Source organism: the organism of the source record quoted next, unplaced genomic scaffold (genome assembly GCF_019419815.1).
Source record: "Pyrus x bretschneideri cultivar Hongxiangsu unplaced genomic scaffold, Pyrus_bretschneideri_v1 Contig17, whole genome shotgun sequence".
Classification (NCBI taxonomy): domain Eukaryota; kingdom Viridiplantae; phylum Streptophyta; class Magnoliopsida; order Rosales; family Rosaceae; genus Pyrus; species Pyrus x bretschneideri.
In genome coordinates this window covers 7,244,994-7,257,707 of record NW_025999468.1, presented here as the reverse complement: position 1 = coordinate 7,257,707, position 12,714 = coordinate 7,244,994, and the positions used below count along the sequence as shown (strand labels likewise).

The window sequence follows — 12,714 nt, the reverse complement described above, 5'->3', positions numbered from 1 at the left end:
AAATTAAGCAGGCACTAAACAAATCTCTGACGGATTTAAAAATAGCCAAGCAATTGAGACCTGCAACCAATCGAACTCGTAGATCTACCAACCTTAACTTGTTCCCGTTGCTTCACCAAGAATCCTAAACCTAGCAGCTCTTATGTCTTCATCAATTACGCATCCGAACCAACTTCCTTACCTTCATGTTTAAGCATCCAATGCTAGTACTACAACGTAGCACCTCCTCATCAACTGAGTCCCTTTCTTCCTCCAACTCACTTACCAAATTAATCAAAACCGTTACATATATATACATATGTGTGTGTGTGTGTCTGTATATATAGATATATATGGTTTAGGGTTCCAACCTCTCATGCTGATCAAGAACACACACACAAAAAAACAAATATAACCTGCAGCCAAAACATGAGAACCAAAACCCATCCAACTCTCAATGTTAAGCTCCTCATCCTTGGAGTTTTCCTCGCTTTTGTTGTCATCTTTGTCCTCAGGTCAAGTTTTGATTCATCACGAGCTTCGTCCGATGAAAAATCCACCATTCCGGTGAAAGAATCGGAAGACGATCACGAAAAATCAACAAGTTGTGACTCCACAATGACTTGCAACAAGATCCCGACCTCCCTAGCCAAAGCCCTGATCCACTACACAACCTCCACCATCACCCCACAACAAACCCTAAAAGAAATCTCCGTCACATCAAAGGTCTTGGACAAGAAATCTCCATGCAACTTCCTCGTCTTCGGCCTAGGCCACGACAGCCTCATGTGGACTTCCCTCAACCACGGCGGACGCACCATTTTCCTCGAAGAAGACGAGTCGTGGATCAAGCAAATCCAGCGCCGTTTCCCCACATTGGAATCGTACCATGTCACATATGATAGCAAAGTGAACGAGGCTAACGATCTCCTGGGAGTTGGGAAGGGGCCTGAGTGCAGTGCAGTTGGTGATCCTAGGTATAGCATGTGCCAGCTGGCACTCAAGGGGTTGCCCAGTGAAGTGTATGAGATCAAATGGGATTTGATCATGGTGGATGCACCCACAGGGTATCACGATGGAGCACCGGGGAGGATGAGTGCCATCTACACGGCTGGGATGATGGCCAGGAACAAAGTGGAGGGAGAGACTGATGTGTTTGTGCATGATGTGAATAGGGATGTGGAAGACAAGTTCTCCAAGGCTTTCCTTTGCGAAGGGTACATGAAAAAACAAGTAGGGAGGTTGAGGCACTTCAACATTCCTAGTCACAGGGATGCTTCCGACAGGCCCCTTTGCCCTGAGTAAATAATTCATGTGTTTTGTTCTTTTTTTTTTTTTTTTTTTTCGAATTAAGTATCTAAAACTCTCCAATCTCCTGACGGGATTCCAAATTAATCTCAACATTTTCAAACATTCCAAATCTCAAATCCGCAAGTACGGTGATCTGAAACATTTCCTTCTCCTTCTTCCACCTCTGCAGTTGGAACAATCCTCAAATGTAAAAGTTTCGCCGACAGCCTCGCGACTGAAAGCCTCGCTCATGCTTCTGCTAAATTTTTCTTGTTTTTCTGTTTTTTTAAATAATCAGATTTTTTTTTTCTTCTATTGTATAATATTACTACAGAAAAACGAAAGAGGTTTTTTTTTTTATCAATTAATCATCAGTTTTTATGTTAGTCAATTTTAGTCTAATGTTATGTTGCCATCATGCCCTTCCCTTCTAAAACAATTTCAAATAGCAATCTCCAAGCCGTGTCACCACGATTGTTGTTTGAGTCTGCAACCTAAGTGCACTTCAGACGGTAAGAGGTTAGGGTTTCAGAAGAGAGTTTTAAGAGGTTAGGGTTTCAGAAGAGTGTTTTGAGGTTTGGCCTCCATCAGGACCTATTTAATTGATGGTAGGGAATCCACGTGTTTACGCAAATTATGAGATTTGTCCGCATTATTAAAAAAAATATAAGTGCCACCTAAGTACTTAACGGTTCTTCTAGCTTAAGACTTAATGGAAGTGATATTTCCTATACGTTTATATTCTTTTGAAATGTTCGAAAATGTTGAGACTAATTTGAAATCACGCCAAAAAGTTGAGAGTTTTAGGTAATTCATGTTTCATACTGTTTTCTCATATTGTCTCAATTCGATTCCATCCATTTAAAGGTTTATTTCTTTCTTTATGTTTATTTTCCGACTTTATGGGCATCCTTATATAATTTAGAGAGCCCTTATCATTGGTAATTTGGTATCCCATTAATTTTTTCATTTATTTTAATATAATAATATATTTACACTAAGTAGTGACAGAATAAATTAGTATCGAATTCAATCGTAAAGTAGATGCCCCGGCTCATATTGCCAGAACTAAAACAAGTGTAGGATGACGAAGAACATGAGAGTTGTGATTCACCGGTTATGACACGGCTCGTTCTAAGTTTGCAAAACCAGCTTGGATCAGATTCAGTGTATAATTAGTATATACTAGACAAGACGCAACGATTAAACTGATACAGTACAACAACAAAGCCTTTTCCCACTAAGTGACGTCGGCTAAAAAGAATTTTAAAGCAAAAGTTGTATCCATCTGTTGAAGATATAAAGTAAATCTACAATATGCTGAAACAGAACACAATCAAACATTTCAAAATCTTAAACACAACTAAAATCTGATATTCAAAAATTCAAATACGAGACGTCACACTCAGAAAACCTCACCCAGTTCATCATTGGAGAAGTCCGATAAGTGTTATCTTCAGCATGTAACTTAAAATTCCAGATATACTATGACGGCGGAGGGCCTTTCTGCAATCACTCTAGTTCCTTGTCAAGCAAAAGTATCATCTTCCAAGCCGGCTAAATTTTCCGTTGCCAGTGTTTGAGAGCGGAGTTATGACCTATGGAGAGAAGAAACAGAAATGAGATAACGCCGTAGATCAGAATACAAAAATCAGATGTAGTATAGCACAACGCCTTTACTATCAATATCAGCAAAAATAAGAGTGGTTTGATCGTAATCAACAAAAATATTGCAATGAAGAAACCAAGTATGCATATTGCATGCTAATGAATAACACCAAGGATATTAGTCTCAAAACCCAGTAAAACAAACAATTGCCTCCAGACTCCAGTTGAAAATTGCACAACGTAAAATCGAACTACTACCAAAATTTACATTATACTTCAAACACAAACTCATTCAGACACACCTAACAAATGATGACCAACAGAACAAGACTTATTTTCACTAATAACATATCTATACCAGTGCAACATGATGTGACACATTACAAATTTCTGCTAAAAAAGTTAATCAAACATATCTACACCACCGTGACAGCTAACATGCCTGAAACCCCGAATCAAAATTGCCTCCAGATAGCACACAATGTGGCACAACAAAGATCTGTAAACAGGTTTTCTTTTATTGGTTCTTCCAATCTGGTTTATGACATTACAAGGAGGCGTATGGAAAAATTAAATCCTCATCTCTAGTAGAGGGTTTATCATATATAAAGTAATTTTCCTCCATCCACCAGCAAATAAATGCAGCACAAGAGAGTGATTGCAAAATTATAACTGAAAAAATAAAGTACAATTTGGTTGTCAATGTGTGTTTGTGTGCTTATGTAATATGCAGATGTCGAATTAAATTATGAACAGTTGAAACTTGAAAGTCCTTTGTTGAGTTGAAAAAACCTGACCGGAAGTCTCTGTGTGTAAATGCTTTGTGTAAATTGCACATATGTATCAAATGGTTTATAATTACCGGGTCAAGAAGATGGCAGTTGGGCTTCCAGGGGATGGCGGATTCTGCTCTATTAATTTAGCAAGTGAACCAGCTTTAGCAAGAGCATCGGGATCGGTACCAGACAGAACTTCTACTTCTTCAAGCTCGATTTGTCCCTGTCCCTTAGTGTCCACCTTCACTTGTCTCTTAATTAAGTCCAAGTTCTCCTGAAGGACCTCCATCTCTCCGAATGGTAGCTTCAAGTCTAAGGCATGGGGCCCAAGAGTAAGTGCCTCATCCTTCTTGAACCTCAAGAAAGGCATACAAAGCTTTTGGGTTTGTCTAAAATCTTTACTCTGACCAATTGAACAACTCTGCAAAGCCTCCAAAATTACCTTGTCTGGAGCAAAAGTGCGAGTATCACTGTCAAAGTTACTCTGTAGTATCCTCAAACACTCCGCCTTCCATCCATCGAATTGCTCATTTACATATATTAAACCAATCAACCTTTTGGTTTCTGTCGATGCTTTAACTGGAGGACCCTTCTTATTGGCTTTCGTTGAGCCTGAAGTTTGCTTTTCAAGAAGCTTCCTCATTACAACAATGGAATGTTGCAAATACTTGTTGGCATTATGGAGGGTCAGATCTGGAGAATCAGACACAGGCCATCCTGCATTGACCACAAACCCTTCCTTCTTCAAAAGTTCCCTCCAGACATATTCTGCATAGTGCGGACAGATTGGAGTAATAAGACGTGTCTGTGCGTCCATAAAATGCCACAGCAATTCACGGTTCATGCCCCCAGAACCACATGAAAGCCTGTACTCATCCCTAGAAGCCTGAAGATCGTAAAACCCAGTCTTGAGTGCATCTCGGAACATGTAATCCCGGTAATTCTGCTCAGTCCTGTTCACAGCAATATTTATCTCATTCAGAAAGACCCTGTCAGCATAAGTAGAAGGAGGACCTATTCTCAAAGAGGATTCTGCGGCTAAAACTTCTTCCATCCATGCAATCTCTTTAGTTAGCTTTAGTATAGCAGCATTTGCAGTCTCAAATACGAAATTTGCATCATCAACACCATCTCCAGCATCAGCCAATGAGAATCGCGTGGCATCAGCAGAAAATTCCTCAATTGCCTGGCGAATGGTCCTAAAGTTCCCTGTGGACTTAGACATCTTCTCAGCATTTAGCATGATGTGCCCATTGCATCTAAAGCCACGAGGCCAGTGCTTCTTGGGCATAATTGCCACATGGTTGTAAATGCAAAAGGTTAAATGATTTTGGATTAGATCCTTGCCAGACACTCGAAGATCAAAAGGATACCAATACTCAAACTCCTGCTTCATCTTATTAAGGATGGATGACGATATGTTAGATGATTCAGGATATGGGCCATCACAGAAAATATACTCCCAGACCTCATCAGTCATTTGTTCAGGTTGAATTGCAGATTTGCTGGGACCATACATGTCTCCATTGTGTAAAAAGTGAGCGATAGTGTAATAAGCCATGTAAATAGTTGAATCAGACAACGACTCAACTAAGAACTCTTCATCCCAGGGAATACGAGTCCCAAGCCCAAAAGATCGTGAACAAGCCCACTGATTCAACCAATCCAATGTGTGTTCAAATCCATGTTTTGTCTCGTCATGATACAAATTCATGCTGGACAAGCACTCCTCCGCCAGTTTTTTCCATTCAGGTTCCCCATATGTGATGTACCATTGATCTGTGAGAGCCACAACACACTCATCACCTGATCGTGACACCACCCGCTTCTCAGGTTCACTATATACAATTGCCTCATTTGACTCTATGAGCTTGCTCCTTATCAACGGTTTCGCCTCCTGGACCTTCCTTCCTTCAAATTCACCCACGATAAGTGTTCCTTCAGTGAATCCTTTCAGGTATGTCAGCCTCTTGGCTTCTGCTAGCTTCTCTTTCTCATTCTGGCTCTTGATTTTTAGATCTGCACAGACCTTTTCTGCAGCCTTATTACCGAAATCAGGAATATTGATAATTGGAATAATCTCAAAGGGCATGACCCACTCATCCTTCACGCCATATTTTGCTCTAAGAGCAGGTTTTGCTTTTAAATCATGCAAGGCCATATAATCATCAGGAGAATCAGCAGGCACACTGGTCACAATCCCAGTACCTTTGTCTGTCAGGACAGTCAACATAGGAAGAGTGTAAATGATCTGATTGATTGTGCGTGGTGACTTCAATGGAAGGCCAATCAAATCATGACCCGTGAGCTCCACTAAGCAAGTAGGTTTCTCTGGAACCCTAGAATACTTCTGATAGGCAAGATTAAGTGCTGCTCTTTGCGTTACAATAAATACCTCTGTTTCGTTGATTTCGAAGGCTCCATATTTCCCATCAGGCAATACCCATGCATTTGTCTGTCCATACATGGTCTCAGGTCTAAGTGTCGCTGCAGCAAGGAACACTTTCCTTCCCTCCAACACTTTCAGTTTAGATGGAAAAGGTGCCACCACCTCCATTTTGATGAGGGTGTATTCCTGGGGCTGAACTCCTTCGCCACTTGCCCTGTCATGATCTGCACAGGGCTGCCCATCCAGTGGAGAGTAAATTGCATAACGGACGTCTTTCACAATCTTGCCCATAGATTTTAGTTTCCTCATCTGCCACCTCACAAAGGCATCAAAAAATGGGTTCATGTCTGTAGTAATAAATGACCGTCTCCAGTCACATCCCAATCCAAAAGCCTTGAGGTCTTCCACTGCCAATGGAGGGAAGAATGTCAACCAATTGTATGGATCTTGGAATTTGGATATCTCGCTATCTGAGAGGCCAAAACTACGCATGATTTCCCATTGGTATACTTGTCCACCTGATTTTGATGCAGCCTTCGACTTCTTTCCCTTGAACTTGTCGGGAGGTGCTCCATTATTTGCATCTTCTGCTTCCACTTCCTGACTCCCCTGTTCTACTTCTTTTGGAAAAACCGGCGGGTTGCCAAATAGTTCAATCTCTCTCGCAAGTTTATCAGCAGACGCTTTAATAGGCATGCCAGTGCAGTGAAAACCAAAAGGCAAAAGCACATTGGCACCTCTTAACCTATGGTAAGCTGCTGCAAACTCTAGCTTGGAGAGTGAGAATGCATGTCCAAGATGCAAAAAGCCATTCATGTAAGGAAACGGGAAGTTTCCAAAGAACTTCTCCCCAGGTTCAGGGAGCTTTTCACAGGATTCAGCCCTGAAAACGTCCTTCTCTTCCCACCAGCTTCGAACCTTTGTTTCAATCTCGAGAAGGTGATCTCTCCTGGCAAAGCTCTTCCCACCACCTTCAGCCGCCATTTCAGTAATCTTACAGAAACTGTTAAAAATAAAAAAATTTTAAAAATGCCTTACATAACCAAACCAGCTCTTTGAAGGCATCATATCACAAACAAAAAGTACGTAAATTATCCAAATTCATATAATTTGAAGGTGAATTTAAGTTAAGATAGAAACCTGTGATTACCACCATATAAATATAAAGAAAACTAATGAAAATGGCTGAAAACTTTGAGTTTTAACGATAAGAACAAAATAATGGGTAAAGTGAATAGTAACATGATTGATCTTTTAGTGTAAAAATATAGTTTTTCGTTAAAATGAACAGTATCGGAAGCTTTACATTAAAGTTCTATATATATATATAGGATAGTGCTATTTACACAGACACATACATTAACCACGTCGATGAATCAGAGATAACCAAATTTCATCTAATGAGTAGATACTGAAAACTAAAATGGCAAATTTAATAAAAAATTGTGGCAATTACTTATTGAAACTCAACACTTCCCAAATTTTAAAAATTAGAAAATATAAATAAATAAAAAACTTCACTTAACTCCTATTCAAGCTAATCAGCAAGTTAAATCGACATGAGCAATTGGTAAAGAACAAATCTTTACTATTCAGTTACACAATGCATAGATCGATAAACTCTAGTACAAATCATATCAACAAATATTTGGAACTGAAAAAATTAGAAAAAATGGGCAGTGAGAAATATACCTGCGGTTCAAGATTGAAAAGGGAAGGGAATTATAGGTTAGTTTGCGCGCGCTTGCTCGAGCTTGAAGAAAAGCCAGGAGGGAGATTAGGGTTTCCTTCTTCCTCTGAGAAGAAAACGACGTGATATTAGCAGAAGAGGGAGGGAGGGAGAGAAGGTAGCAAGCAGCTGAGAAGAAGAAGGTGAGGCGTAAGTTAGGGTTTTGGGGACTCGGACTCTAGACGGGCCACGTGGCAAGTTTTGAGATTAGGCTCGTCTTTTCCTTCGATTCTGTGCGTGCTGTCCACGGTTTTTGAATAGAAGAAAGATTTGATTCACTTTGACCCAAAAAAGTAAAAAAATTTGGTTTACTGTAACGTCTCGATTGAATAATATCATGTTATGTATAAGTATTTTATGTAATTATATTATTGAATTGAAGCATCACGTGTTTTTGAATTTGCTCAATACAATTGCTCTTGTTGTGAGAGAAATTTTCATATCATGAATCATTATCTTGTGTCAACTTCAGGCATTACATTTTGCCATTGACTATTTTTTGGAGAAGTAGGATATTCATGAATGTTTTGAACAATTAAGGCGCAATTTGATATTTTTTTTATACAAAAACTGCTTCATGTTAAAGTTAAGCAGTAAAAAAATATTTGGTAAAAATAAAATATATTGTTGATTTTAAAAACAATAGCCTCTAAACAATAACTTTAAAAACAGCATGTAGGTTGTTTTAAAAAAAAAAATTGATGAAAATTGGAGTTGAACTTTTAAAATATTTTTAATTCTTGCAATAAACTCCTTAATTTTAAACAATGATATTATTTATTCTTTTAGACATTGCTTTTTATATTCACACCATTTTTAAAATACAGTTTATCAAACACTCAACTATTTTATTTTGCAGCTAATTACTTTTAAAAATAATAATAATAAGAGTTTCAAAACTTTACATTTTAATCAAAAAACATCTAATAACTTTATTTAATAATAATAATATAAAATATAAACAGATGCCCAGCGCGCGTCTAATAACTTTGCATTTTAATAGTAACGCACAAAGGGTTGGATTATCGTTCAGGGCAAGAAATACTAGCGATTTCTAGATAAGTAGCCTCCGGTTTCAAAGAGGAGAATACATGGGTATCAAACCCATGTGCCTAAGCTGCTGTCACTCGAAAGAGGATCCTCTCTAGATTCATTGTGTTGGGATCTCCTAATATGCTTTTACTAAAAGAGGATTATCTCTGGATCTATTTTGTGGAGATCCCCTAAGCGGCTCTCACTAAGAAGAGGATCCTCTCTGGATACATTTTGTGAGGATCATAAGGATCTCCACATCCTAACCGTTTTCCCATTTGATCTTCACATCAAAGTCATTGACGTAGAAAAGTTTATGTTTACATTCTATTGTTTATCTTTTTGTTGCAACAATTTTTTAATTAATGATAAGGACAAAAAAAAAAAAAAACCGTAAAATATAAACATGTATGCCTAGTGCACGTCCCTCAACCTCCTTCTCCTAATATAACTAAATAATAAAAAGTACATGAAAATACACATACATAATATATTATGTATGAATTAGCTAATTGTAACAACTATGACACTCATTTTTAGGCCTTTTACAAAGCAAGATAACACAAACATATGTTTGGTACTATGATCTCTTAAGATGTATTTTCATGTATACAATAAATAATATATATAAAAGTCATATATGCAAATTTCACTTGTACCTACTTATGGCAAAATAAATTATGTACATATATATACACACACAAAACCATTAAGTTTCATAAACAATGTAGAGTTTCATAAACAATGTAGTACCGTTAAGTTTTATAAATAATGTAGTACCGTTAAGTTTTATAACCAGTGTAGTACCGTTAACTTTAAAAAATAGTACCATTTAATTTCATAAACAGTGTAGTATCGTTAAGTTTCATAAAAGTATAGTCCCATTAAGTTTCATAAACTGTGTAGTACCGTTAAGTTTCATAAACTGTGTAGTACCTTTAAGCTTCATAAATAGTGTAGTACCTTTAAGCTTCATAAATAGTGTAGTACCATTAAGTTTCATAAAAAGCATGTGAGGACGTTCGGGTCCCGCACGTCAATTTTTTTTAATTTAATATTAAAATTATATCTTTTTTATTAAGATTTAAGTTCTTTTGTTATTTTTATAAAAATTTAAGAGTTTTTATTTACAATTAAGTTTTTTTCATTTAATAAAGTTATAACATGATTTTTTTTTGTTAAAATAAGCTTAGTTAAAGTTTTCTTATTTTTAAAGCACACTTTGATATATAGCGTACGATGTATTTTAAAGTGAGCCTCGACAAACAAGTTATGGGAAATGTCAACTCAAACAAAAGAAAAAAAAAGGGTCTCACAATAATTATATAATTTGATCGTCGTTTAAATAGAGATCGCCAATTAAATCGAAAATCTCCTCGAACCAAATCAGATCTTTGTGCCACCATCAACTCATCAAGCCATACTTTGCCAGCATGTGTGCCTATTTGGACAGAAAATAGTCATTGGGCCGTTATTATGGGCCAATATCATTTCTCATTCAAAAATGTTATTGGGCCTTGATTTATTTGGAGACATCAGTCAGTCACCACGTTCAGAGACTCAATCAAATCTATAATACTCTCTATTAATTAATAAAACACTAATTGTCAATTAAAATTCTACGAAATTATCAGTTTAACTCTCTAATTAAAACATAACATGAATAAAAAATATGGGGCATAAATGTAATTTCACACAACCAAATTTTTTTTTTCTTCAAAGCGTTGCCTATATGTAATCCTAACATATCTCTATTTAAAAAAATTAAAATTAAAATTAAAATATAAAAAAAAAAAAAAAAAAAAAAAAGCACTTCCCACTCCCACATTCTCTATCACTCTCTTCCTCTCTTCTTCTATTTCAAAAACAAAAATAAAAAAATTTCTCACACACTGTGTGTGCGCTAGTAATATTTTTAAGAAAACCTTCCGTGTCAACTTTTTTCTCCTTTCTTTTCCTATTTTGCCATCACTTTTGATACACACTATTGAAAAAAGGAGGGTAAAATAGTAATTTTGTACCTTTTGACAAATTGATAATCATGTCCCTATTTTTCCTCTTTTATCCTCTTTTTTTATACTTATTTTTTCAATTTTACCCTCACTTTTGATACACAATATTTACATATGGAGGACAAAACAGTAATTATGTAATATTAATATGCACTTATTAAGAGAAGAACCGCAATTCTCTGCTAGTGGCTTTTAGAATAAGATCAAGTTGATTGAACTCTATAAAAGGGAGAAGAACCGCATAAGGTAAGACCATCTCCAAATGAGATGTCAAATTTTAAACTTAAAACTTAAATTTAAAGGCTTATGTGGCACTTTGGCATTTTAAAAATTTTTTGCTCTCCAACCGATATGTCAAATTTTAAACATAAAATGATAATTCATATGTATTTTCTTTGCATTGGGAATGAAAAGAAACAAAAGGATAATGCTTTAAACCAATAAAAAAACATTTAATAATTAACTAAAAAAATCTGAAGGTGCTGTCAAATTTGGCAGTAAGGGGGAAATATGTCAATACATGTCATGCCACATCAGATTTGGCTTCTCGATTGTAAAACATTAATGTTGTCCTTTATTACCGTTATTGCTGATTTGGACAATTTGACATCTTCTTTGGAGATGTTCTAAGGATTCAACTTTTCAACCAAAAACTTTTGATATCAACTTGAGCTATAAGATGTATTTGCAAGGAAGCGATACTAGTTCTTAGCTCTTTTAGTGATCATTTAGGCTTTCTTTTGCCACATATGTACGTTTATAAGCTATTTCAACTTCTTTTCCTTTCTTAGTCTCTAAGCTTGTATGAACCATGTCAACTGAATAAAATCACTTTCGATTTAATTTCAAATATTATTTCGGTATTCACTAAGATGATATTAAAATCTCTAGCAAGCAACGCATAGAAAATAATCAAGCACGAGTCATTGCCCCGCTCATGGCACAATTATTTGATTATAAGTTAGTTAACTTGTGGTGTAAGTTTCATTACCATCATCAATTTCACTAAATTTACAATTCTTTGGCACATCTACAGTCAATCAACAAACACATACAACTCAAGAGTCAGGCTTTTCTCTGTGGCTTTAAGTGCAATCATTGAACATCAAAGAGTCAAGAAATAATTGTCATCGTTCAAATACGAGTGCTTTTCATGGCTCCGTATTTCGTTGATTTCGAAGGCTCTGTATTCATGTGAGGAACATAGCGGGTCCTGAGTTTTTTTATGCCCGAGACGAATCTCAAAATGTTATTTATCAAAAGTTAGAAAAATTGTCTTTAAGAAAAAACAGAAAGAAAAAATTGAATGATTGCTATTTAAAATAGCTTTAGAGATTACCATAACTTTGTACTTTAGTTTAAAATCGATATAAATGATTTTTGAAATTGTCTACCGACAATTATTTCGGTCAAATTTCTCTTAAATTGAAGTGCTTTTGTCAAATCAACCCCTTACATTTTTTTTTTTCAAAAGGATGACAACTGGTGGTAAGTCACGGTTATTCACTTCTTACAAGGGTCGAAAAGACTCACAGAGGCATTTCAGTCTCTCCCAGCCACAAGTTTGGCTTCCACACCAGCAACAAGTTTTGAACCCGAAACCTTCAGTTTTTAGTTTTAAGGAAGTCTCGTAATCTACCTTTTATCACTCGATCACCAGCTCGTAATTAAATCAACCTCTTACATTGAACTAGTGGTTTCTTCAATTTAACAGATATTTGTTGCGGAATGATCAGAATAATTAAAAGTGAACAATATCTCAACCACTCATATTAATTTTAAAACTCCGGATTTAAAGTAATAAGGTATGTTAATCCGGAAAAACATTTTGGACAAAAAGTCAAAAGTTAAAATCATGAACTTCGTCGTTGGGCCGCCGTTCCAAAACGTTGTCTGAAA

General features: G+C 36.3%; 2 protein-coding genes across 2 annotated transcripts; one reads left to right on the top strand and one right to left on the bottom strand.

Annotated features, from left to right (window-relative positions):
- The first annotated feature begins 323 nt into the window (after positions 1-323).
- LOC103946382 (glucuronoxylan 4-O-methyltransferase 1) lies at positions 324-1,495 on the top strand. Its single transcript, XM_009357069.3, has one exon. The coding sequence runs from the start codon at positions 409-411 to the stop codon at positions 1,282-1,284; it is 876 nt and encodes a 291-aa protein (XP_009355344.2). The 5' UTR covers positions 324-408; the 3' UTR covers positions 1,285-1,495.
- Positions 1,496-2,432: 937 nt separating this feature from the next.
- Positions 2,433-7,953, bottom strand: LOC103946381 (leucine--tRNA ligase, cytoplasmic). The gene is made up of 3 exons (XM_009357066.3): positions 7,735-7,953; positions 3,740-7,045; positions 2,433-2,867 (listed from the first exon to the last, which is right to left on the bottom strand). The coding sequence occupies exons 2-3, from the start codon at positions 7,024-7,026 to the stop codon at positions 2,861-2,863; spliced, it is 3,294 nt and encodes a 1,097-aa protein (XP_009355341.2). The 5' UTR covers positions 7,027-7,045; positions 7,735-7,953; the 3' UTR covers positions 2,433-2,860.
- Positions 7,954-12,714: the final 4,761 nt, after the last annotated feature.